Below are 25372 nucleotides of genomic sequence, written 5' to 3'. Positions count from 1 at the left end.
GCGCTTGATTTCACCTGCACATGTTTTGATGCCTATTTCAATGTACTATATACGTAATCGATGAATACACATTTGGCGGGGAAATTTTCACCTTCAGTCCGTAGTCGTAGTTGTAGTTGCCCAAAGGTGTAAAATTATTGTAAAGTGAACCTTGGAAGAAACTTGAAGTACTGAATCTTAATGCATGGCGACTACTGTGTTGTCCGTACTTATATGGCATACTCTCATTTAAAGAATTCAATATACTTGTAATACCAACATTGGAAGAAACCTTTCTATTTCCCAATTGCCACAAACAGCCGGTCTCCAATATCTCCCACACCAGGCACAATCATTCCCTTCTCATTACACTTCTCATCAACGGCACCAACCCAAACCTCGACACCATCCTTCCACACCTCCGCCGCCCGTTTCACGCCATCTTCCGAGCCGAGCACACTCAACATAATAACCTTCTTAACACCCCATTCCCGCAGCAACTGGATAGCTGCTTCTGCTGTAGCACCCGTGGCAATGATGGGATCTAGCAGGACGGCGAGAGTGGAGGCGGCAGTGTTGGTCGTGGGATCGAGAGAAGCGGGCGAGGCGGGGGAGAGCTCTGATCGGTGGAAGGGGAGGTTGTTGTAGTATTCTACGGGTTGGAGGGTGAGTTTCTCGCGGAAGAGGCCGAGGTGGTAGATTGGGACTGCGGTGGGGAGGAGGTCGTTTAAGGCTGTGAGGGAGAACAATGTAAGCTTTCTATTTGGCGTGTAAGGGGAGAGGGGGGTTGTGGATGTTGAGTAGCTGGAAGCTGGTAGCTAGTAGCTAGTCGAGGTAAACTGACCATCAACCATGCCCAATCCTGAACGGAGAATGGGCACCAGTGCCAGGTCTGCTGGGTCGATGCCCTGTGTTTCGTACTCGACTCCCAGCGGTGTGCGGTCCTGTAGTAGCAAAGCATCAGCATAGCTCTCCTCCCTCTCTTTAATACCTGCTTTGCTTGGTCTTGATCTTACCGTTCCAGTCTTGGTAAGCTTTAGTCCATTTGCAAAGGCCTCAACGCCGAGAATGGAGGCAATCTCTTTGACTAGATCCCTCGTCTCGCGGGGAGAGGTGCTCTGCGAGCGTAGCTGGGACAGCTTTGCCTGGAGGCAAGGGTGGGAAGAGATATGAACATTGGAGGGTAGCGGCATGGTGAATGGGTTGGAAAGAGGAGAGGAGAAGAATGGGCAATAGAGGATGAGGGGTGGGGGACTGGGGGGAAGTATAAAGATGGGAGGTGGCTATGGGAAGGGAAGGAGGGGTTGTCTCTTATCTGCGGTGTGACGGACTTCCCAAGCTTCCCCTCTTGCAGGATCGGATCCTACCTTGCGGTATGGCTCACTATCCCTAATACTCAAGGGTTGACCTCTGGGGTTTAGGCTGAAGGTCCTTTGGATCTGTCTATTATCTCATATGTCATCCCAGGATGTCACTGTCTTGTTTGAATGCCAAACATCCACGATAGGGGACATATGCCCTCCCATCATGGGGATATCTCCAATGTTATCCCCAACCATGGATCCAACCATCCCCAGATCCGTTGTTAAAAAGCAAAACCCCTCCAGTCCACGCCATCCCCAAGCACAGAGCTCCAGCCGAGCCAGGCTCGATGTGACAGTGGAGGAATGCTATCGGCGATCCTACCAGCTTATCAGCTCCAGCTCCACCGCGAATCCACTACCCACTTTTTCCCGGCCGACCTTAACCTCAATATCTTCAACTTCACCATCTCCTCCTGGCAGACGCCATGCCTTCCAAGGCCAGTCCCACCGACCCATCAGCTCCCCTCGAGCTGAATCTGGGCCACCAAGACAGCGCCGACCCCCCTTTTAACAGAAACAACCTGCCCACAACCCGTCGAGCCCGTCTCCTCCCAGCGTCAACAATGGCACGCCGGTGCGACAGCAGAGGCAACGACCGAGGTTAAAGACGAAACCGCGCGCACACCCTCTCCAGCTCCAAGCCTCCTCTCCCCACACGCAACCCACCTCTACACACTCTCCTACCTCGTCTTCTTCTCTATATTCGGCACCCTCGCCCGCCTCGGCCTACAAGCCTTAACATTCTACACCGGCGCGCCAGTCGTGACAGGCGTCCTCTGGGCAAATGTAGGCGGCAGTCTAATAATGGGCTTCCTAGCCGAAGATCGCAACCTCTTCCGCGAAGAATGGGGTCGCAAACCCTCACCACCGCCCAAGGACAGCACCGAAGCAGCCGAGCAGAACAAAAACCACAAAGCCGTCAAGAAAACCATCCCGCTCTACATCGGCCTCACAACTGGCTTCTGCGGTTGCTTCACCTCCTTCTCATCTTTTATTCGCGATGTCTTTCTCGCCCTGGCAAATGCTCTCCCGGACCCCTCCCTATCGGCCGCCGGCGACGCCATCGCATCCCGCAACGGCGGATATAGTTTCATGGCGCTGGTCGCGGTTATACTCATAACCGTCTCGCTGAGTCTATCAGCCTTAATCTTCGGCGCACACCTTGCCCTCGCACTAGTGCGATTCACACCAACAGTGCCCTTCAAACTGACGCGGCGCGTACTAGATCGCGTAGTCGTCGTCCTGGGCTGGGGCTGTTGGCTCGGAGCCGTATTTATGGCTATCTGGCCGCCGGATCGAGGGAGCGGTGGTGTCGAGACGTGGCGTGGTCGTGCGGTGTTTGCTTGTGTTTTTGCGCCGGTGGGCTGTTTATTGCGATTCTACTTGTCGTTGCATTTGAATGCTCGGATCCCTGCATTCCCGTTGGGGACGTTTACGACTAATATCTTTGGCACGGTTATTGAGGGGCTTTGCTATGATCTTCAGCATGTTAGTGGGCTTGGTGCTGTGGTTCCGGCTGCTTTGACGGGGTGTCAGGTTTTGCAGGGTGTCATGGATGGGTTCTGTGGGAGTGCTACGACGGTTAGTACGTGGGTTGCGGAGCTGAATGGGTTGTCGAAGAGGCGGTATGCATATATGTATGGGATTACGAGTGTGGTTGTTGCGCTTGGGTTTTTGATTGTTATTATGGGATCGTTGCTTTGGACGCGTGGGTTTGCTGAGGCGGTTTGTGGATGATGTGATGTGATGTGATGAAGTGATATCCTCGTCCAACTCAATGTACAATATATCTAGATCGATACCCTAATTATGATAGATGCTGCCATGATATACTCATTTCCATGATCAGGCAACTGAGCCAACATTCCTCCTCCTGCCTAGAGTCCTGGAATATCAGGCCTATCAATTTCATCAATCACAGAAGATCTCTCCCCCACAACCCCTGGGCCAGAGGTACCTGACCCAGCTCCAGACCCGGACCCAGCCCCGAATCCAAAATCAAACCCTTCACCACCGTGACCATTCCCATTCCCATTCCCATTCATCCAGCCGTGACCTTGACCCTGGCCCTGACCAGAACTCCTCAGTCCCATCTCCATCCCATGAACCGGCAACTCAGCCCGATCCGTAGGAATAGCATACCGATCCAACATTTTCTCCGCAATTCGCTCGCTTCGCCCATGGGAGACTGCCGTCGGGCTCCCAAGGAGTCGGGTATCTGCCGCGGGCGCTGTACGACTGTGGAAAGCTTTGCGACGGTCGAGATCCTGAGCGAGGTTTTTACGTTGGACGACTTCATGATATTTTGTTAGCCCGGGCGTGATCAAATGGGGTGGGATTTGGGAACAGCCAGGGGTATGTGTATGTACAACATAGGTGGTGGTAGATTGTATACTGTGTGTATAACTAGATGGGGGCGGGGGGGTATGGAAAGTAGCAGAATGGATGTCTACCATAAGAGGCAATACTCAAGGTGCTCTTGATCTAATACATACCCTTCCAAGCGAATGTGTAAATGGCCATCGTCACCAAACCAGCCCCAATAAATGCAAACATAATGCCTAACTCGCGGCCCAGCGAGGACATGGGCGTTGAAGGCGGGTATTCGATCGCCATGGAGAAACTCGGAATCGGGAACAAACTTGTAGAACTTGACCTCGCTGTTTATGGAGCAGAGTTAGGTAGAGACTCTCTTGCTGCAATTAAGGATAGGTGTAGAAGTGTCAGATTTCCGATTCACTCTCCTGCAAAGACGTCAGACGTAATCTGACTGCGGAGAAGTGGAGAGCCCAAAGCCGGGCGTTAAAGGCTAAAGGTTGGGGGCGGTTTAGGTACTTCTGCACCCGTTTGGACTTGGCCTGGGCTGATGGGCGTCAGCGGTGTGCTGGTTTAACGTAAGAGGGACGGTGCAAATGCTTTGCTGTGTCTTACAGTGGCTGAGGTATCTGATAATTTGGTTCGACTTACTATGGGACTCGATAGGTACTACTAGTAGTAATTTAAAGATACGGTAGTATGAAGTGGGTTGGAATAAACAACGAGGTGCGCCAGCCGCAGCCGTTCGCCGTGACAAAGAACGAGGTTGGTGCCCACTGACAGGTGGGTGGCTTGGGAGGCGTCAATAGTTTAAGAAATATGCCTTGAAATGTAGACCAATATACGCCACATTCATTTCCGGTCAGTTCGATATGAGGCCTTACACACTCCGTACTACGTGGGATTATAGCAAAAAAAGTAATAATATGTATGAATGTGATGAATTCATTTGTACACAGGTGATCAATCTCGTCCAGTATACACAAAAAGGCTCCAGGTATCATGTACAACATGCAGCTCTATACTCCGCTAAGCGGGAATGCAATGTGCTCAGAAAAAATATGATGAATGCCCACGCCCGATGTGACTGGGTCGTGGATGCAGAATAGCTCAAAAGTCGCTGAAGAAGACTCAAATGGTTGAAGGTAGGGAAGGGTAGAAGAAGGGTGAAAGGTAGATGTAAAAGGTGAAGAGAAGGAGGTCGACTCAAGATCGGCCGAATTAAATCGAGGTAAGTTCGGGGTGCGCGTATTCACGTGTCATGTCGGTAATGTTCAGAATCGAAGAGGTTGAGGAGGAAGGAAATGAAAGCAAAAATCGAGTAATCATGGTGGACGGAAATAAAGGTAGAAGTAGCCTTTCATCGACACCGTGCAGGACTAGCCTAGCATGACGGCCGCAAGAGCAGTGCAGGTCAATCCGATGGCACATCCAATCCACGGAGTTTGACCGAGGGAGCCCTCACTACGCGCCTGCACCACATGCCTCGCGCTGCGACGGGTGAGAGTCGTATCCAAAGGATCAGCAAGAGGCACAAGCTGTTCGCGTGGAGCAAATTCCGGTATTGATGCGACGGCGGAGCGTTGCGCGAGGTCCGCGATAAGATCGTTGGCGCGTGGCTGCGGGTGCGGTTGCGACTCGGCGAGGACGGCCGGAGCGAGGGCCACGAGGAGATAGGCAGGCCTCATGGTGTGGATTGTTATGTGCGCGGAACAGTGCGTATTTCAAGGGGACTCGCGTTGGCCGGGCGAGGGCCTTGGAGGAGGGGAAGTTGCGAAACAAGCAACGCCAAGGAGGACTGTCGTGGAGATCTTGCGAATTGCGAGTTGGCGAGGCAACCGGTGGAGTGAGACGTGATGCAGGTGCTGTACAGTATGAACACGCCGGAGGAGATGTAGCGGTCGTGCTGGGAGAGGAGAGATATATATGATCAGGCCCGATTGGAGGGGATGGATATCGGGTAGGTTGGTGGTGGTGGTGGTGGTGGAGGAGGTTGGTATTGTGGGAATAGGGGGGCCAAAAGTCGAAAAACAAGACGAGGGGGCAGAGCCTCAACGGACACAGCAACGCAGTCAGCAAAGAAGCGAGGCCAAGCGAATGTCGTGAGGAGTGGAAGTCCTCTGAAGGAGAGAAGCACAAACAAGAGCACAAACAACCTCCCAAAAAACAGGGAGTCAGGGAAAAAAGCGAGATTAATATGCCGTGAATGGAGTAGCGCGGGTCTCAACCGTGGAATCGGCCTTGGTTCCTGTGGGGGGGGATGGCACACTTTATTCTCTGGCCTCTCATTGGTCAACTCTCGGCAAGGTTCCTCCTTCCCCCGTTGGCTTTGGATGGTGCGACTTGGAGAGAGAGAAGATCTTGGCACTTGCTCTCCTTGTAACCAACTCCGCCTTGTTGTTAGAGACCGGCCTGGTTCCCGATACACTACTCCCTGCAATCATCACTAATGACGCATCTCGCCATTAAGCATGATCCTATTCATGACCTCCCAGCCTGATTTAGATCTGCCCACCCTCGACTGAAGCCTGCTCTCCTCTCCTCTCCCTCCTCTGCTCCATTGACCCACCTGTCGATCGCAACGAAAGACCCAACCAACAGTGGGTCATAAAGTCCAGACATCCCGACGGCAAGCCGTGATGTGATGCAAGGACGTGCGAACGGCCGGGCTCTCGACCTCTCAGGGGGGGGGGGGCAGGGGGGCCCCCTGACTGTGGCCGCTACCCAGCTGTGAACTGCTGGTCGCGAGCTTGCTGCTCGGTCTAGCAAGCTGCTGCAGGTGCCCTCAATCAAGCTCTGACTCCGACCGGGGCTGGATTTCTTGGCTCGCCCATACCATAGGACGCTATACATAGAACACGCCTCCAGGTGCAGCTTGCATTCTAGCGGTGCTTCGCCATCATCACGCGGTGTCGCAGATCTGGTTGGATCAGCATTCCGCGTGAGAGTTGAAATCACTCTGTATATTGCTTTTCTATTCTGGTATTCGTTAGACCTTGAGTATTGACTTTTACTCCGCACGAGACAACGTAAATGTCTCACCAGCTTACATATTAGTCATTAGAACGGTAAACCTCAGGCTCTATCGAGATATCAGATCTCTCATTAATTAGAGTAGGAAAAAATCGTATGTCCAGCGAATGAAGGTGTGGTTGCAAGGCAATCCTCAGATATCCATAGTCTATCATCATTTCTTTTATTCATGCGTCTTAGACGCTATCAAAGCTAAAAGAGATCATCAAAGCATATCGTCCCAGTTCGGCATCACAGTGAACTTGCCGCAAAGCTGACCCATGGACCAGACCCGGTTCTCCTCTTCTTCTTCTTCTTCTGCCTCCTTCTTCACATCAGGATCATCATTTGATGAGGAAACAATCAATGCCTCCTGTACAAAGTCCACCATTGCTGCCCGATCAAGCTCAAAGCTAACACCGCCCCAGTCCATAGTAATGCGCCCGGACTTGTGAACATTTAATTTGCCCACCTTGCCAGCTGGCAGGGACCAATCCGTAGCAGCTGTGATGATTTTAGGCGTCTCGGTCTGAGGGAGAGCATCAACGTCCGTGATTTCAACGTCGCCCTCGGGCTTGACCTCATTTTGTGTGTCGTTTGCCCCCGGGGCTGTCTCGGAGGCTTGCTCTGCAGCCGGCTCTGCAGCCGGCTCTGCAGCTGGTGGGTTTTCAGAACCAGGAACGATGAGGTTGGGCGTCATAGGTGGGAATTGCATGAGGAAAAGCTGGCCCACGAGGTTCTTCGGGGTTTTGTCCTCTTCCGCTTCTTGCTTTTCGCTCTCGTCTTGGCCCTCCGTGGCAGTATCGGTGTCCTCATCGGCAGCAGGAGTCTTCTCGGTGGTGGGTTCAAGCGTTGCTGTTTCCGTCGACACTGATTCTGGGCTTTTCTCTGGCTCATCTTCGCGGAAGAGTTCGCGCACATGAGCCAAATCGTCCAGATGACGGTCGTATTCATCAATCTCCTCCTTGGTGCGGAGGAGTTCTCGCGGGTCTCGTTTCACCTTCGGGGTCTCTGGAGCCTTAGCCTTTGGTTTCACGGGGGAGGATTGGGGATCCGAGACCTTCCTCCGCACGCGCACCTTTTGTTGGGGGAGGAACCCATCATCCTCTACTGGTACCACATCTGGCATTGTTGTGTCCTCGTCGACGGGCTCGGCCTTGACACGAGGTTCTTCCTCTTGTTCCGGAGTGACTTCTTCTCCCTGTGCGATCTTGGCTTCTTTCTCGGCCTTCTTGCGCAATTCATCCGTTCGAGCTGTGCTGGACTCCATGTTCACAGAAATAGTTCGCTCCTCATGTTCAAGTCGCTGCACACGAACAGGCTTCAGGCCCCTAAGCTCTGGATCCCTACTACGGGCAGGCAGCTTGCCTTTAGCATCCTTGGGCAAGTCCGAGTCCGAGTCATCAGAAAGACCGATTTGATCAATGCTAATGCGAATCCCGCTTTCACCATCATCATCTGAGTCGTAGTAATAATCATCTGCGGGGGGTCTGCTACCGCCAACACCAGCGCTAAACACAGAGCGAGTCTGAGACCGGTCGTAAGAGCGCGGTCCAAACGAACTCCCACCACGACCTCTCCGAGCGCCGCCCTGAGGTCCAAATCCACCTGTACCAACAGGCCCGCCACGACCACGGAAAGCCCCGCGACCTCGGCTACCACCTCGCCCGCGCTGAATGGCAGCCGCTTCCTTCAATCGCTCATTATGCCGTTCCTGCTCAAGCTTCGCCATGGCATCTCGATCTTCTTTGCTGCGGCGCTGAACACCCTTCTTCGGCTGGTACTTGAGGACCGGTTTCGCTGGCTCGCCGGGGAGATTCGAGAGAGATCGGCCTGTGGCTGGAATGCTTCCGGAAGACTCGCGTTTCTTCAAGGATTGTAATCGCTGTACAGGTTGTCGGCCGGTAGGGGCGGGTCCATTTTGAGCAGAGGGAGCGTCGGCAGCAGCTGAGGCACTGCCTTCAGCCTGCTCTGATCGTTGGGCGGCAGGCCGTCGAGCAGCCGGTTTGGGAGGCATAATTGCTGTCTCGGTGCAAGCAAGACGCCGTTGGCGCCCCGCTACTTAGGGCAAGGTTTTGTCGGAGAAACTTTCTAGCGCATAGGCTGGTTATTTGGGCGTATCAATTTGGGAGCTTTGATTGAATCGTCAGAAACAATCTCAGACAGCGTAGAGTGACTTGTTATGTTGAAACGTGAATTCTAGCAAAAAGTCGAGCTCTTCATCCGACTCAAAAATGTTGCGGGGCCTTTACACCGCCTTGGTCACGTGGTATTCTCTATCACAGGTCAGACAGACGTTATCGGCCAGGAATGAACAGTAATCGCAGGCAATATTGAGTGGGAGTAGTGAAAATGATGGTTGATCGAATTTCCCTCTTATGACATCAATTTCACGCAATTGGAACGCTCGCTTGTACTTTGCAATATCTGAGTTTGTCCAACTCACCTCACCTATTCGAGTCTGACCCGGCACGTGAAATGACAAAAGTCTGTTTGCACATGTCTGAAAGTACTTTGCAAGGGAATTGACCTCGATGTACTCGCAATGCTCAGGTTCTAGAGAAAGTCGAGCGGAATCCAAAACTCCGGTCTAGACTCGGGCGAACTTGACCTTTTGTTCCAGTGGGTGCTACAGGAGGCGCTTTGTCGCACACTACCATCACACCGATGGCGGTGGCGTGGACTACTAGGTACTAGTACTAGTAGGCTGTCTCAACAGTCCAATCTTGCAGGTCATATTTCTTTGTCCAAATTTTCGTACGAGTATATCTACCCTGGCCTCCCGAGGTTAGAGCATACATAAAATATCCAGCCAATGATATGCAGGCATGTGCTTATCCCTTGATTTGCCCGCCCGTTCACCGCTGATTGAGTCACGTGATTTGGGTACGACCAGAGCATAAGTAGTGAATGTGAAGGATAAGTTGGAAGTCTGAATTAGACAAAAAATAGACAATGAAACTGATAGAAAAAAACACAATTCATTCCCAAGCTACTACTCATAAAAAAAACAAAAGCCCATGGCATCTTATACAACATCGTGCGACCCCTTGGGTTAACTGGCCCATTCCGGAAGTATATATCTCCCAGTGTTCGGTCAGTATAAAATCCCACCCACCACAAAACAAAAAAATTTGACATGAAATTAGCAAAGATGCTCAAGGGTTTTGTAGCATTGAGTTTGAAAGAGTGAAAATGGATGTGACAGAAGAAAAGACAAATAGCCGCAAACACGAAGAACGCCGAATGGACACAGACAACAGATCAACCCGCTGGACTTTGTATAATCAAAATTCGGGAGCAGTGGCATGAAGCCCGGAAAGAGAGCGTGTCAGGGTAGGAGGTATAAGGAGTGTCGGATACTCGGCAGCCAGAGTAATATCAAAGGAGAGATAGAGAGGGAGAGATGGTGTGTTGGTGAGGTGGTACCAACACTGATGCCATGGCATGCCGAGTGGGATTGGAGGTTGAAAGAGGGAGAGTATTTAATTGCGGGATGACAGAAGTGGGGTCATCTCCTCTCAGTGAGAGAGCCTGACAGGCAGAAGGAGAATGACCAAGATGCACAACTAGCGCTTTCGCTTCTTGTTGTCCACGCCTACCAGCGGTGTGTCTGGCATCGGCGGGAACTCATGCTCATGCTCATGGCTGTGGCCGTCGTCTGAGAGATCTTCTTCTTCTTCGCCATCGCCGTTTTTCTTGACCGGGACACCCATGTGGCGTCCATATCGGCCTTTCCGACCATTGCCCTCGTCCTCGCTGACGCAGCCTTCGATGCCGATTCCGGCATCCTTGCAACGTCCACACGGACGTTGACGATCACAGCCCTTCTTGCTCTTACGGCAGCGTTGGCAGCGAGGCTTGGTAGAGAGATCCTCTTCATCTGCTCCGAGCTGGTGCTGAAAGTTGACGGAGCCACCGGAGACCTTGCGGGCAGAGTTGGGGCTGAGAGGGGCAACAGGCCCAGCTGGTTTATCAGAAGGCTTGCGAGAGACAGGCGCCGCTGCATTCTTGGTCTTGATGGGCTTTGGCGCAGGCTTACTGCGAGGCTTGATAGACATTGGGCGGCTCTTGGGCTTTTTGGCCTTGGGAGCAAACTCCTTATACAAGATGTCATCCTCGGCTTCGCTCTTAATGCCCTCATCGGCACCGTCAGAACTGTGGTCACTGCTGTCAGCACTGGGAAGGATGTCATCCAAGCGCTTGTGATGGCGCTTGATGGTACCCGGCGGAAGCATGGGACTTGACTCAAGTCTGCGACGGGCAGGCAGGTCATCTTCGTCCTCGCTAAAGTCCTCGCCTTCGCTGGTTGCGCCAGTGGAAGAGGCGGCGTCGGCAGCGCCACTGAAAGCATCGTCCAATGTTGACGCCGAGGTGCGGCCATGAGAGAAGTTGGAGGCATCGCCGAGGCGGATTAGCTGCATAGCGACGTCCTCGTCGGAAATACAGCTGGCGATAGTGGGGTCTGGAGTAGGCAGAATGCCAGGACCACTCACTCGCGGAGCAGAATTGCTATATGGTACACGGTGCGCATGGTCTGGGACCATAGGCGTCGCATATACACCATTACGTGCTGATTGTACACCATATTCACTGTGGCCATAGCTTTGTGGCGACGGCAGCGCTTGCTGGAAGTTGTATGGGCGGTGGGTAGGGCGAGCAAAAGGTGAGCCGGCACCTTCTTGGCCGATGGAACGACGTTGAGGAGAGATAGAGGAGGTAGAGGTAGTTAGAGGGACTTGTGGAGGAACGAAAAGTGGGAGTTCCTAAAATGAAGAAACTTGTTAGTCGAACAAGCGAAGAAAAAAAACCTCAGCGCACAAGATTGATCACGCTTACCGAACTGTCAAACTTGGGACGTTTGCGACGACCATCTTGTAGTATATTCTCCATACTTATTTCAGAGCTAGCGAAGGCGTCGCCGCGAGACCGGCGGGATAAGCTTCCTTCGCTGTCGCTTAGGCCGTCATCATCAGGGAAGCCAGCATGGCTCGAGCCCCGACTTTTGATGCCGTTACGAGAGACCGACTTGTGCTGAGAGGCGCTGCGAAGGCTTCGGTTAGATGGAGAGGCACTGCGATTCCTTGCCAGCCGCGATGATGGTCGCGGTGGCTGTTCAAGGATTGGTGCAACGCCATCGGCCATCTGAAAAGGTTCGCCTAAGCTGGGTCGCTTGCGCTCAACGGAATAACCACCGTAAAATTCACCATAGGGTTGAATGGGAATGACTCGAACATATACTGTTCCGTTACTCTTGAGGTTTTCATACCTTGCGATGAGGGTGATTCCATGTTCATCCTCGAAGCTCACCCCACTGGCGGTGCCGTCGTAGATGCCATAGAAATTTTTGACCGTGGTCACGATGGAATCCGTCGTATCATGAGGGTATATTTGAACGCGCATGGGGATACGGGCTCGAACCTTGGAGTTCTCATCCAATAGTAACTCGAAGGCGACGTTCTTGGGGACGGGGCCCTTAAGCGACAGGTCCCGGGATGAGCCATCCACAAGAACCGGTTGCTCTGCGAAGGCAGAGAGCGCATCATGGTGGACCGCTTGCATGATGGGCAGGTCCGGAATGATTACGAGTCCCCTGCTGCTATTGCGATGACTGCATCAACCCACTGCTTCTGTGTGATAGAGGGCGGCTAGACGGGAGGATGGGATCCATGACCAGGAGGACATAGGAAAGGCTTGTGCAAGAGGGGAATTCCATCGAACCTACCACTAATATAGGAATCGAGAAGATTGGCAGGTGGATGGACCACCCCCGGGTTGTTGATGGGCGAAAGTGTTGGCGCAGGGCTTTTCGATGGGGATGGAGGGGAATCTGTTGTCGCAAGAACCGAGAACGAGCCGGAAGAGGAGGAGTCGGTAAACCTAGACGAGAACCCACCACGAGAGTCAGCACAATGCTAGTTCCGATGTTCTCAATCATAACAGGGATGGATTTGACGACTTCAGGATGGACAGAGGTCTGTTTGCTAACCGAGTCCGACCACGACCAACCTTGGGAGCAGGCGACACGGGGGGGGGGGGCACGACGAGAGCAGACTCGGAACAGGATGGGGAGCAGCGTTGACGCACCTAAGACAAACCAAATAGTATCCTTCACAGTCGCAGATATCCGAGTGATCAAAGACCGAGCGATAGGGTGATCGATGGGCGATGTTGGGCGGTGGGCGAGGAGATTGTCGTCGGTTCTCTCTCTGCTCTACGAAGCGCTGCGGCTAGGTCAGCGGTGGCCCTAGGTAGGCGGAGGCCTGGAGAAGCAGAGTTGTCCAGAGTATAGAAGTGGAGAGTAAGAGGAGAGGAGAGGAAAGGAGACGATACTCAAGCATCAGTGAGGGCGACACAAGGCGGAGTGGGTGGGATGGGAGAAGTTGGTGTAGAGTTGAGGTGGGTGCGTACGATGGTTTCACCTAAAGCGAGAAAACGGCCTGTCTGGGTCGGTGACATGGCGATTTGCGCTTCCGGCGCCCGTCGCAGCATGCCCTCTCCGTTCCACTGGATCGCAAAAGGTATCTAAAATGAACATTGAATTATGGATTTTACTCTGATCTAGTTTTTATCTTTGAAAATTCCTTCAATCCTTCAGCGATTGCCATGTATGGAGCTGTAGCCTCCGGGTCCGGCTATTTCGCATTGCGCACGCTGTCGCAACCCGGATGCTCATTGCGCCGAGCGTTCTATCAAACCTAACCCGGAAGAACTTCGAGGTAGGACTCGAACGGGGATTGTAAGAGCAATTTTGAATGTTGCTCGACTATGAATCATCATGGGTTGGCGGGCAGCGCGGACTCCGCAAATGGTTATAGCCTGTCCAGGTACGTACCTTGTCGCCTCCCCCTCGGAATGGAAGAGCAAGCCATCCGCATCATCGGACATGAGAGTCATCAAGTACACAAGACCACAGACTACAAGGAGAGATAGAAGGGAAAAAAAGGTCCAATTCGCAAGCCCATATAAGTAGTTACAACTGGCTGTGGTTTTCAGCGTGCGCCTCTTCTGTTCTGCGGCCGAGCGACAGGGCTGTCGCACACCGGTGACATTGGTTGTGCCCATGCGATCCAGCGCACCCTTGTCGCATTGAAAATCCAGTACGCCAAAAACGAATTTTTGAATACCGCGATCGGTTTCCCATGCTTTAAGAGCCCGGGAAGATCTCCAGCGCGGGGAGGAGAGGAGAGGAGAGGAGAGGAGAGGAGAGGAGAGGCATCGGGTGTAGTCGCCCGAGGGGGAACATCAAACGTGGACCGCAGACGGTGTGCAGGGCCGATCATCTTAAGACCTCTCAAAAGTCAAATAAGTTGGGAATTCAGTAGGACCACCATCGCATGACCAAAGTCCGTCACAGCATGTTTCGCATGATCTGCACCGGCTGAGTTTTACCCCTCCTCGGGACCTACGTAAGACCAGAGGAGAAGGAGGGCAAAAAAAAGAGAGAGAGAACTTGAATACTAGTAACTAGGGATTGTGGCAGACGAAGGAGGGGTTAAGAGGTTACAGAGCATTCTCCCTGGAACCTTGCAGACAAGTGTTGCAGGGTCCTCGAATGAAAAGGCGGCGGGGACGAGGAGAAGGAGGGGGTGGGTTTGTTCTACGGAGTGTATAAAGTGTGTTTGTAGGCTTACGGGAGTACGGAGTACACCCTTGATGTGATCGAATTGCGACAAAGCAAGTCAGAACTCTGGAACCGCAACCAAAAAAAGGCCAGAACGGGGTAGGGAACGTGCGCTAGCGAATGGGTTGTCCAGACCGATAGTTGCAAAAATTCACATCCGCCTTCAACTGCTCTCAGCCAACCGATGTGGTGCGCCCCGCCGCCCGCTCGGAGCGGGAAAAACGATGCCCAACTTTGTCGCAATGATGAGCGAGTTCGGATGCGCTTCGGCTGAATCGCAAACCTGCCAGTTGAGAGTCAACTCATACTCATTGGAGCACTGAACACTTACCGCTTCAGCCGGCGGGGTCACGTGGGTCCGCGTGCTAGCGCGTCCGGGGCCACCCGTCAGCCCTAGCGGCGATTGTCGCCGCTCTGGGAGGGTTAGAATAATAAAAACCATCGGGATTGGGTGAGAAGACCTCCGCGACAACATGGATAATTTTTTGTGACTTTCTCACCTCTGGAGTGGTTGATTTAGAGTAAAAATACAAAAATGGCATCGCCGAGGGAGACGTGACCATAAGATGACAACGTCATAGATAAGCCGATAAGCTCGCCAGGGCACGTGGCTGACATAAGCGGGAACAAAGGGTGCAAACACGATGCATAGCGGGCGCGTGTATGCGTTTGGTAAGAATGCTGTCACGTAAAATTACGAGGCTGCCTGGGAGCCGCTTCAAGTTCCAAGCTGTCACTACCAGTGAAGGCTTCGATGTTGAATTGGAAGTGACTATCACTAAAAACAGTAATTCACTAACCTCATCAACTCTTCGCCACTATTCTCTTTGAACCCTGAAACTACCTCCACACTTTTCTCACCCGATCGAAGGGCAGTGTCATACATATAACCCCAGCGACCGTTGTCCACAGTGACAAGGGTGTAACACCCTTACGTGACGGGCTGGCCCCCTTCGAGTGCGAGTGGTGTTTGTTTTGCTGCCCAGAACCAATGACCGCAGGAGGCGGGTCCACCCGGCCCTTTCCATCTGAACAGAGCAAAACATAAACAATTCCAATTCCTCCTCATCATCCTCCTTCACACCCAACCACCCTCTCCTGCCATCGTCTTCTCGGCAAGGACCAGAGATTCAAGATGGATGCGAAGGTATGTGGCTTTTTTTTTTTTTCTCCCTTTGCTCATTCTTTTCATCTTGCTGCCTGCACGTCGTGGTTTCGCGCAATTGTTGCTGGTGGATGTGATGCTTCAACTATGCTATACATCGACTCGTCAATTTCTTGCTACTGCATCAACCGTGCCCAAATGATATCCATGCTAACTCAATCATCTAGCCACAGCGAATTCGTGTCCGCGGGGACGAGAACATCCCACCGTCTTTCCAGGCAGGCAAGGTCATTCACCAGCGCAACAAGTCGACACCTGCCCTCAGCCTCGTCGCCCAGAACGCGAAGAATGGTGCCAGACGAGCATTCGGCGACGTTAGCAACACGAAAGATATGGCTCGAGCCTCTCGCGACGATTCGGCCATCGGTGGTAAACCAAACATTCAGCTGGCTGAAAGCAAGGCCCCCTTGGCTCAGCCCGCCCAACGTCCCATCTCTATCTCCGGCATCAAGGGTCTTCTAAACAATGTAACTGCGAAACCAATAAACCCTGCCGGAAAAGCCCAGCCTGCGAAATCTGCGAAGCGCAGCAATGTCATTTTCCGCGATCAACTCGAACCTGTCACGGAACGCGAATCATCCAAGGAAGTCCCCCAGCCTGCCCGCCGCAGCGCACCACTCGTCGAAACGAAGAGTACCCAGAAGAAAAATATCCAGAAAGAGCAACCAGTGGCTGTCGACGAGCCCGTCGTGTCTGATCTGGAGAAGGTAGAGGTCAATGAGTGGGAGGAAGTTCACAAGCCTTCCGGATCCGACGACACCCTTTCTGACTCTGAAGAGACCAAGGCCTCCTCTCAATATACCAAATACTCCGCACCCACCACACAAACTTCCAACAGCATAGCTACCATCTCCGAGCCTGAGGCAGATGATTGGGAAGATGAAGAGGTCGACTACCTCCCGCCCTATCTCTCACGCGCCGATAATACTACCGGCGGCACAACGACTGTCATCTTCCCCCGTATCACCTCTGTGACCAAACGCCAGATGCTCCAAGCAAAGGGTATTGTGGACAACTCAAGAACGGAAGAAGATATCCTCGAAGACTTCTTCGACTCGAGCATGGTGGCAGAGTACAGCAGTGAGATCTTCTTGCACCTTCGACAGAAAGAGGTATGTGACATGATTCCCTGATCGATTCTGCAGATGCTAACCCCCCTCATAGATCGATATGCTTCCTGTTCCTGATTACATGGCCAACCAAGCCGAGATTCAGTGGTCTATGCGATCTGTCCTCATGGACTGGCTCGTGCAGGTGCACTTTAGATTCGCTTTGCTTCCAGAGACCCTCTTTCTCTGTGTCAACTATATTGATCGGTTTCTTTCGCACAAGATCGTATCGCTCGGTAAATTACAACTGGTCGGTGCGACAGCCATCTTCATTGCTGCAAAATATGAAGAGATCACTGCTCCCTCGGTCCAGGAGATCGTCTACATGGTTGATGGTGGTTATGACGTTGACGAGATCCTAAAGGCCGAGCGCTTCATGCTCTCAATCCTTGATTTCGACCTCGGATGGCCGGGTCCAATGAGCTTCCTCCGTCGCATTAGCAAGGCAGATGACTACGACCTGGAGACTCGAACAGTTGCCAAGTACTTCCTTGAGCTGACCATCATGGATGAGAGATTTGTCTGCACGCCACCGAGCTTTGCTGCCGCCGGCGCTCACTGCCTGGCGCGCCTGATGCTCCAAAAGGGATGCTGGGTATGATAACTCCTTCCCATCACGCTCATCTGACTCCTTGCTTACCCTCTTATCTACAGACACCCGCCCACGCATACTACAGCGGCTACCTCTACGAGCAGCTGCAGCACGTCATGTCGACCATTCTGGAGTGCTGTGAGGACCCCCATCGCCATCACCAGGCGATCTTCGAAAAATACTCTGATCGTCGCTTCAAGCGAGCCTCCCTTTACGTGGAGGCTGAAATCCATCGTGGTTTCAAAATTCCTCATCCAACATCGCTCAAGAACCCTCGCCGTCAGGACGGTACCGAGAATTACTAAACTTTTCCTTTTCTGCAAGCGACACCTTTCCTGATTCTTCGCGTATCACACAACACACTCACTACCCGCTTTTCATATCTCATTTCAAGCATTGCTTTCTGGGTTTAGGGGTGGGTTCCGGAGTGAACAGTGAAACTGGATACCGACTGGCGTTTTTTCTTCTTTGACACATCTTTTCTACCACTACTACCCCTTTTCAAGCCTCACGACATCGGTATGACTTGACGCCATGTGCCGGACGCGAGGAGTCTAATGGTCGGGAGGCGTTTCGTACATGGTCTGCTTTCTCCGGCGTCTTAATTCCCTTTCTTTTCCAGTTTCTCTTCATCGGTGTTTTCTCTTCATCTTTTTTTTTCCCATTCACGATACATACCTCTTTCTTTTGCCGGTGATTTATCTCCGTGACGAAGCATATTCGAATTTCAGTTTTGCCTTCGGGCGCCTACTCTAATCACGGTCCTTTTCTATGTTCGTTCCTTCGATCACTTTCCTTTTTCCAGTCGCGCCATATCGCATGCTCCCACGTACATTGCCCAGGATGTCTTTTCTTGCATATTATCGCTACGTGATTCCTATTACTAGGCAGATATTGCACATGAAGATAGCTTTATACGGGTCAATACAAAGTATGGTTCAGTACACAGCTTTCTTTGTAGGCTGAGCTCCTCTCATGGCTACCAGTGATCATGGTATCAACCTTGGAAAAGCACCCGGCGGGCGTTCCCGATACAATGAATAGTGAATTCGTCTCATGATGAAATGTACTTTGGTCATTTAAGAAAACACTTTTGGCCTGTAGAGGCAATGTGCTAATGCGTTAATCTAGTCTAAAACCAATCATTGATCAAGTCCATTGAACTCGATCAGTCTCTTCACAGCTTCAATCACCTTATCCCCACCGCCATCCGATCCAAGGGCCGGGTTATCAATCCGCGCAGCAAGTGCTTCGTCCAGCATGGTTCGTAGACGGGAGACGAGAACACCGATCCGGGCCCAGCCACGGAGACGGAGCCAGCCATCAACGACGAGACCACGGCCCATTGTGTCGAGAGTTATGGAGCCACAGAATAGGAGCAGAGAGTAGGCGTTGAAAGCTGTCGGGGGTTTGATTAGTGATTGCAAAGCAAGGTTATGAAACAATATGATGAACTTACGAGTGAGATCACGAATGAAGACCTTGCTTGTCGCCATCTTTGTGAAGTAGCTCAGATAGGCCGCTGCACTGGGGTATCCCTGCGCCGAGAAGAGGATAGAGCTAGGGTGAATGAAAACGCGGCCATTCTCCTGGTTAAAGTATTTGATCGTTCGAGCATCCGGGTCAACCTCGACCGTACCAGTCACCGAACTGGCAAACTTCTTATCGGGGAAGGAGATTTGCGCAACTTGCGGCTGGAACGCGCCGGCTACCAGAGCACGGATGAGATTTCGGTTCGAGGCATTGCGGTTCCAGGTCGTGGATGCATCTGTGTAATCTACCGGCAAAATGCCAGCGTCTTTGAGAGATGTGACGAATTGGGCACGATTGGACGAGATGTCACGGAGGGTTTGGTGGGAAAGGAAATTCGATGCGCACCAAGTTTGCGTCCTCCAGTAGCCATTGGCACGCACTAGCTCGGACCAGGACTGGTAGGCCAATAAATCGGTGAGAAGATCGCCATCGCCAGGACGTGAAAAGGCTGCCTTGGCGGCGTCTGCTTCTTCTCGTTTCTCGCGCGGAGAGACGAAGGGACTCTTGACGGTTAAGATCGCGGCGATGGTTAGACAGGGCTCCATGCACCCGAAAATCGAACCGTAGATCATTAGCTTGGCACAGCGAAGATCAGCTGGAATCATGGCGAGGTATCGACCCAGCGCCGTCAGGCTGCTGTGATCCATGGCTCCGATTCTATGCAGGAAGTTGAGGGCACCTTCGACAGCGATGCTTTCTGGGGGAGTTATAGTATTTCCAAGGAACGTGGCGACGTCATCGATGCCCTTCATGGACTTCACAGACAGACACAACTGCTCCAGAGGAACGCGGCGAATCTCAGGATCGGGCCGTTGAGCCATATTCGACTCGGCTTTGCGGGTGTATAGCTTGTAGCAGGTACCGGCACGGACACGACCTGCACGACCGCGACGCTGTTTACAGGCAGCCTGTGATGCCCATACCTCTTGAAGACGGACCATGTTGTCCTTGGGATCATAGCTGGTCTCTTTCACTCGGCCAGTATCAATGACGGCCACAACATCCTCAATTGTAATGGATGTTTCCGCCACATTAGTCGCGGCAATAACCTTCCTTTTTCCTCTCGGCGCACTTTGGAAGACACGCTTTTGCTCAGCTGGTAGCAAAGAGGCATGTAGAGGGAGTGGGTGTGCATTGGGGATTCTCCTTATGTAATTTAGGCATCTTTCGATTTCCATAGTCCCTGGCAGGAAGATGAGAATCCCTCCAGGATTATCGCCAAGTTGGTCATCAATGTATTCAACAGTGGTCGCAATCAAGTCATAGTTGATGCCCATGCCTACGCTTCGCAGAGCTTTGCCCAACGACTCCTGCTCTCGTGGAGCATCGTCCTCAAAGTCATCATCCAACTCGGGGGCGAAGCCCGTGTACCTTAGCACATCATCGAGATAGTAGTCATCGACAGGGAACGTTCGGCCTGGGATATTCACCAGACCGACATTATCATAGCCACCAAAGTAATTTCGGAAGATATCCGCATCCAGTGTAGCACTCATGAGAATGACCTTCAAATCCTTTCGGTAGCGTAGAACATCGCGGAGAAGGGCCAAGAGGAAATCGGTATCCAAACTACGTTCGTGGACTTCGTCAACCACAACGTGAGAGACATCCGCCAAGGAGCTTCCGATGTTGCCATCAGCGTCACCGCCAGACTGGATTCGGCGGAGCAAGACACCAGTGGTCACAAATGTGATCTTAGTGGCACCCTGTTTGGCTTTCGACTCGCCACGGATCACGTATCCAACCTCATCACCCACGGTTGAGCAACGTTCATCACTGACACGATCAGCGAGACCAAGGGCTGAAATCCTTCGAGGCTGAGTGCAGATAATGTTTGCAGCTCCTCCAAGTCCACGCTTGATCATGTCATCCAAGACAAATTGTACAGATTGTGTACTTTTACCGCTACCAGTTTCACCAGAGATAATGGTAACTTGGTTTGAGTTGACGGTTTGGATGATGGCATCTTGGATGTTCCATGCAGGCAACGACTGTCGTTTCCGGGACATATCAATCTGTGCTGTAGTGTCTTGCTTGGCTTCCCATGCATCCCGAATGGCGAGGCTCTGAGGAGAGTTGGCTTTCCAGTCGATACCCTTGCGTTGCTTGCGACCAGATCTTACAGGGATCTCCTTAGTTTCAGCCAACGATGAAGCGGTCACAGCAGAGATCTCTCGTAGTCTGCCAGGATTCTCCATAATATCGGAGAGGTTTACCTCCAACCAGTCCAAAATATTGAAGATCATAGACTCTCCGCTGAAATTATCTTCGGCATACTGCACCGCCCGACGGATCGCGCTGAGTCGAATATAAGCCGGTATACTCTTAGCCTGGATGATTATGACAGGCGGGGTGGTTGGGTAATGGGTAGATGGTTCCTGGAAGCGAATGATGGTGTTTTCTGGAAGCTCGGGGGCTTCGCTCTTGATTTCGCAGACCTTGTCTGAAATTCGGGAATAGCGGTCACCAAAAATAGCTTCCAGGGTCTCCTGTTCCTCATTCCAAGCTTCCGCATCGCCGTCAGGCGTAGAAGCAGACGCGAATGCGGCTCCATGGGCCAATGTGCTTTGCAGATATTCTGCAGCGGCGAGTTCATCGCCCTTCTTACTGTCGAGTACTTGTGAGCAAAGATCAGCCGGGTAACCAACCGAAGCAAGTCTCTTGATCTTCGCTTCACGGGCCAGGTCTCCAGACGCAAGGCTAACACCGGCAGAGTAACCCTCAGGTAAACTCCAGCGCGGCAGATCATCCTCAGGGACATAGACGAGCAGCCACTCCAACACCTCCTCGCGGTCTTTACATTCAGCTGCAGCCTCTTCAACGTGGCTGCGACGGAACCCAAGTTTTGAAAATTCCTCCACAATGGCCTGCACTTCCTTTTGTGGAATCTTCACACCATGAGCGTTCCAGACTGTATGTTGCCGTAAAAGGCCTTCGATATCGCGACGAATACGAGCGCCCATGTCCACTTTCGGGGCTTGTGACCAAATGCGTTTACTCTTTCCATCTCCTGTTCCTAGCCCAATATCGGCGGAAGAGACCTTCTCCTTGGCTTGTGCCTTGAGACGCTCCGCCCTCTTCTTCTCCAGGTCGGCAGCCGCACTCTCGCGTTCTTGCTTGGCTAGGAATGGATCCGCTTCATAAAGCCAGCCTTTGCCCTCCTTTGTGTCTGTCGTCTTGATGTCGGTGAAATCTTCTCGCCATAGCTTCTTGTATGTTGGTGGAAGCATCATGTGTAGGTTGCGCATATTGCAGACACGGAATAGGGCATATGCAGCGGCGAAATGGCGGGCTTCCAGGGCTGTAGTTTGCGTCGCAACTTCTTTATGAGAGGGAGGTACTTTCATCGGTGGGAGAACAGTCAATTCTTTGGTCTTTGGGTCAACCTTTTTGAGGGTGACTGAGGATATGAAGCCATCGCGAGATTGGATCTGCAATATTTATCGCAATATCATTAGCATCTTGGTCACAACAATCGCTCATTGAGCGTCCTAGGTTAGATGAATTATTACCATTCCGTACTCTGGCCTCTCCCATTTTTGTTTCTGACAATGCTCCGACAGCATGTTCACTGGCAGTTTGCCTGTCCATGATGCGCCGCCAATAACCTCCTTCACGGTCGGCTTCTTCGGCTCTTCAGGGGCGGCTGGTGCGGGCTTTTTGTCCGATTTCTCTGAAGCAGCCTTTGCCTGCTTAGTTCCAGGCTTTGGACCGCCTCCGCGGTTGTCTACCTTCTTCTTGGGGCCCATTGTTGGAAGAATGGCACTCGTTCACATTCACCGCAGATGAATTGCTGAAATTCAATGGGCCCGCACTAAACCGCATTGGGATTGCGGGGAGCCAAAGTTGGCGTGCTTGAAGATCGCCGTGTTTCCTTTCGGCGGCTCCTTTACTCCTCCCTTCCCATCCGATTGTCTTCTCTTCTTTACCACATAATATTCCCTAGTGCCCTTTGTTCCCATGTGATTCTCTGGAATTATATCTTTCCCTCATGTCTGACATGGAGCAGACAACTGCGAGCTCCAATCCTGGTCCATCTGAATCGCGGAGTGAAACAGCGGCGAAGAGGAACGCTTGTGAGTTGATCCTCGTGCTGTTTGAGAAGAATTGCTCGACTAAGATTAACAAGCTGTTTTCTCCCCTGTCCAGTTACCGAATTAATGTCCTCCCACAATAAACAACCCAAACACACGGCGCCTACTCCATCCAAAAAGCCCCAATCTTTCAGAGGCCGCGATGGGCTAGGAGCCTACATCACGAACCCAGAGTCTTATCCTTCTGATATCGTGATCTCCCACAACGCAGATTTTGTCGCTATTCATGACATGTTCCCAAAGTCCTCGCTACATTTGCTCCTCCTCCCTCGCGACCAAACCAAAACCCACCTCCACCCCTTCGAAGCCTTCGAGGACACTGAGTTCCTTGCCAAAGTAAGGTTCGAGGCCCAAAAGCTTCGTTCTTTCGCTGCGGCCGAGCTGCGGCGCAAATATGGGAAATACTCTCTACAAGAACAGGAAAGGCAAATCGCTCTCAGTCTTGACCCTCCGCCGGATGAGCTGCCCGTGGGACGGGATTGGGCGAAGGAGCTCATGTGTGGGATCCATGCGGTGCCCTCAATGAACCACCTGCATGTACATGTGATTGCGGTGGATCGCTACAGTGACCGTTTGAAACACCGGAAGCACTATAATAGCTTTGCGACGCCCTTCTTCGTGCCTCTTGACGACTTTCCCTTGGCCCAAGGCGACCCACGGAGGGAACCAACGCGCCAGAATTATTTAAAGGAAGAGTTTACTTGCTGGCGCTGCGGTAAGAAATTTGGTAACAGATTCGTTGAGTTGAAGAGTCATCTGGAGCAGGAATTCTTAGAATGGAGGAAATTATAACCAACGAGTCAAAAGTGTGTCAGACAGCAGTCAACTGCATCTGCAACAAACTGTCCCTGTTTGGGTTGTAATTGTAATTCAAAACTCCCATCAGCCTCTCCAAATGATACCTAGAGAAGCCTTAAAAGAGCGAAACTTAGTTTCATAAATGTACATGCTTGTCTGGATCTAGTAATGAGTCGTATGCATTCTCAGCATACTTCCAATTTTCCCACATTTCAAAACAGCAACAACTCGGTAGGCGTTGAAAGGATAAAGCCCTAGCCTCATAACTCCCCACATTGCTACCTTCACTCTAGAGCTCCGTGTGCATCCATTGTTTACACGCGGGGCTTCTTGCTGCCCTTGACCTTGCGCGCCTCGGGGCGGTTGATGTGGTGGGAGGGGATCCAGTCGGCATTGTAGGTTGTAGCGGAGGCGACGGCGGGGTTGGGGGTCTCCTCAACAACGGGTGTCTCGGGACGCTTCGCGCTGCCAGCGGCACGCTTCTCACCAGTCTTGCCACTCTTACGCTTCTGAGGGAAGTAGGGAGCGACCCAGACGTTGTAGGTAAAGTAGACGGTACCACCAAAGCAAGCCAGGAGGAAGAAGTAGAGGAAGATGCTAGGGATGATCAGTCAATGGCCTAAGAAACCGGATGGGTTTCGGAATTTACGACTTACATTTGGGGATCGAAGATGCTAGTCTCGGGCTCCACGACGCTCACTGTGCCATTGAAGGCCTGAACGGTGAAGAACTTGCCCTCGCTGTCCGATAGAATGGCGGCAATGTTCAGACGAATATCCTGGGGATGCATCTCGGTCGCGAAGCTGTACGGGATGGTCTCCTTCGAACCAGCAGGAATCTCGACGCCATAGCGAGTGGCAGTCAGGTTGCGGACGACCTTGCTGTCCTCCTCAAGATTCCACAGGCTACCTCCGAGGAAGTTCACGGTGACGGGGTTTGCCTCGTCGTTGGTGACGGAGATTAGCGCTTCGGTCGGACGACCATTGATGAGCTTGACGCCAAAGATCTCAGAGGCGGGGAAAGAAGCCTCAGCCGTGACAGCAAGGTTGGCGACCTCAGTTTCCGCGACAGTCTCAGCATCCTGATGAAAATGAAGAGTATTGAGTCAGTCAATTGAGTTCCTTGGGGTCGCGACGAAGAGTCACGCGAATTCAATCTATTAAGCCAATGGGGAAACTCACAGCAGCGAAGCCGGTGCCGACGAAGGCCTGGAGTGAGAGGAGAGCCAGAGAGAGAAATCCGAAACGAGTCATCTTGAGTGCCTGAAGAAAGAACGAGGTGAGGGTAAAGAGGTACACAAGGGTAAGGGTGATCACACGTTGCAATTTAGGTAGGTCCACTTGGCCGGGGAACCCTCTCTGGCACTGCTTATATTTACTCTAGATACTGCATTTTGCTGAGTCACCACTGGAGTATAGGCACGTGACATCCCCCAGATCCGCCAGATCTTAATTCCCATTCATTTGGGGAGAAAGTGAAAGAAAAACTAAGCGGGATATTTACTTAGAGCCCAGATTATATCTAGACTGACTTCAATCACGCTACTTACCTTACATTGGGGCAAATCGAGAGGATGTAGTATCTTGCAGAAGAAGATCGATGACTCAGCAATATGTAGTGCGTAGAGTGAATCTGAGGAGTGTGAATAGCCGCCTCCGATTGGCTGGGGCTGGTTACTAAGCATCCTATCTCGTCGCCCTTTTGAGGATCGATTTTTTTTTTAAAAAAAAAGAGGGTAGGAAGATAAAGCTAAAAGAGGGCCAATCTCCACTTCATCGCCTTAACG

The 25372-nt window shown here is 52.0% G+C and overlaps 11 protein-coding genes across 11 annotated transcripts; 3 read left to right on the top strand and 8 right to left on the bottom strand.

Moving 5' to 3' along the window:
- Positions 1-275: 275 nt before the first annotated feature.
- On the bottom strand, positions 276-1172 carry N7509_006159 (uracil phosphoribosyltransferase; the record flags this gene model as incomplete). Its single annotated transcript, XM_056630796.1, has 3 exons — positions 276-712; positions 824-923; positions 996-1172. The coding sequence occupies 3 exons, from the start codon at positions 1170-1172 to the stop codon at positions 276-278; spliced, it is 714 nt and encodes a 237-aa protein (XP_056490098.1).
- A 596-nt stretch (positions 1173-1768) lies between these two features.
- Positions 1769-3080, top strand: N7509_006158 (FluC/FEX family fluoride channel; the record flags this gene model as incomplete). Its single annotated transcript, XM_056630795.1, has 2 exons — positions 1769-1886; positions 1978-3080. The coding sequence occupies 2 exons, from the start codon at positions 1769-1771 to the stop codon at positions 3078-3080; spliced, it is 1221 nt and encodes a 406-aa protein (XP_056490097.1).
- Positions 3081-3220: 140 nt separating this feature from the next.
- On the bottom strand, positions 3221-3959 carry N7509_006157 (uncharacterized protein; the record flags this gene model as incomplete). Its single annotated transcript, XM_056630794.1, has 2 exons — positions 3221-3636; positions 3839-3959. The coding sequence occupies 2 exons, from the start codon at positions 3957-3959 to the stop codon at positions 3221-3223; spliced, it is 537 nt and encodes a 178-aa protein (XP_056490096.1).
- A 1079-nt stretch (positions 3960-5038) lies between these two features.
- N7509_006156 (uncharacterized protein) lies at positions 5039-5347 on the bottom strand (the record flags this gene model as incomplete). Its single annotated transcript, XM_056630793.1, has 1 exon — positions 5039-5347. One exon carries the CDS (start codon positions 5345-5347, stop codon positions 5039-5041), a length of 309 nt encoding a protein of 102 aa, XP_056490095.1.
- A 1550-nt stretch (positions 5348-6897) lies between these two features.
- N7509_006155 (putative DNA-directed RNA polymerase III RPC4) lies at positions 6898-8688 on the bottom strand (the record flags this gene model as incomplete). The annotated part of the gene is made up of 1 exon (XM_056630792.1): positions 6898-8688. One exon carries the CDS (start codon positions 8686-8688, stop codon positions 6898-6900), a length of 1791 nt encoding a protein of 596 aa, XP_056490094.1.
- Positions 8689-10240: 1552 nt separating this feature from the next.
- On the bottom strand, positions 10241-12233 carry N7509_006154 (putative C6 finger domain protein; the record flags this gene model as incomplete). Its single annotated transcript, XM_056630791.1, has 2 exons — positions 10241-11437; positions 11511-12233. 2 exons carry the CDS (start codon positions 12231-12233, stop codon positions 10241-10243), a joined length of 1920 nt encoding a protein of 639 aa, XP_056490093.1.
- Positions 12234-14458: 2225 nt separating this feature from the next.
- N7509_006153 (uncharacterized protein) lies at positions 14459-14737 on the bottom strand (the record flags this gene model as incomplete). The annotated part of the gene is made up of 2 exons (XM_056630790.1): positions 14459-14578; positions 14627-14737. The coding sequence occupies 2 exons, from the start codon at positions 14735-14737 to the stop codon at positions 14459-14461; spliced, it is 231 nt and encodes a 76-aa protein (XP_056490092.1).
- A 693-nt stretch (positions 14738-15430) lies between these two features.
- On the top strand, positions 15431-17466 carry N7509_006152 (cyclin family protein; the record flags this gene model as incomplete). The annotated part of the gene is made up of 4 exons (XM_056630789.1): positions 15431-15442; positions 15628-16572; positions 16625-17164; positions 17224-17466. The coding sequence occupies 4 exons, from the start codon at positions 15431-15433 to the stop codon at positions 17464-17466; spliced, it is 1740 nt and encodes a 579-aa protein (XP_056490091.1).
- An 837-nt stretch (positions 17467-18303) lies between these two features.
- Positions 18304-22443, bottom strand: N7509_006151 (RNA helicase; the record flags this gene model as incomplete). Its single annotated transcript, XM_056630788.1, has 3 exons — positions 18304-18560; positions 18621-22125; positions 22207-22443. 3 exons carry the CDS (start codon positions 22441-22443, stop codon positions 18304-18306), a joined length of 3999 nt encoding a protein of 1332 aa, XP_056490090.1.
- Positions 22444-22854: 411 nt separating this feature from the next.
- Positions 22855-23580, top strand: N7509_006150 (DNA 5'-adenosine monophosphate hydrolase; the record flags this gene model as incomplete). Its single annotated transcript, XM_056630787.1, has 1 exon — positions 22855-23580. The coding sequence occupies one exon, from the start codon at positions 22855-22857 to the stop codon at positions 23578-23580; it is 726 nt and encodes a 241-aa protein (XP_056490089.1).
- Positions 23581-23900: 320 nt separating this feature from the next.
- On the bottom strand, positions 23901-24839 carry N7509_006149 (putative translocon-associated protein, alpha subunit; the record flags this gene model as incomplete). The annotated part of the gene is made up of 3 exons (XM_056630786.1): positions 23901-24183; positions 24243-24667; positions 24768-24839. The coding sequence occupies 3 exons, from the start codon at positions 24837-24839 to the stop codon at positions 23901-23903; spliced, it is 780 nt and encodes a 259-aa protein (XP_056490088.1).
- Between the last annotated feature and the right edge of the window lie 533 nt (positions 24840-25372).

Source organism: Penicillium cosmopolitanum (genome assembly GCF_028827165.1).
Source record: "Penicillium cosmopolitanum strain IBT 29677 chromosome Unknown utg000006l:49.0-5199605.0:1.0-5204138.0, whole genome shotgun sequence".
In the NCBI taxonomy this organism is placed as follows: Eukaryota; Fungi; Ascomycota; class Eurotiomycetes; order Eurotiales; family Aspergillaceae; genus Penicillium; species Penicillium cosmopolitanum.
This window is presented reverse-complemented; position numbering and strand designations above follow the sequence as displayed.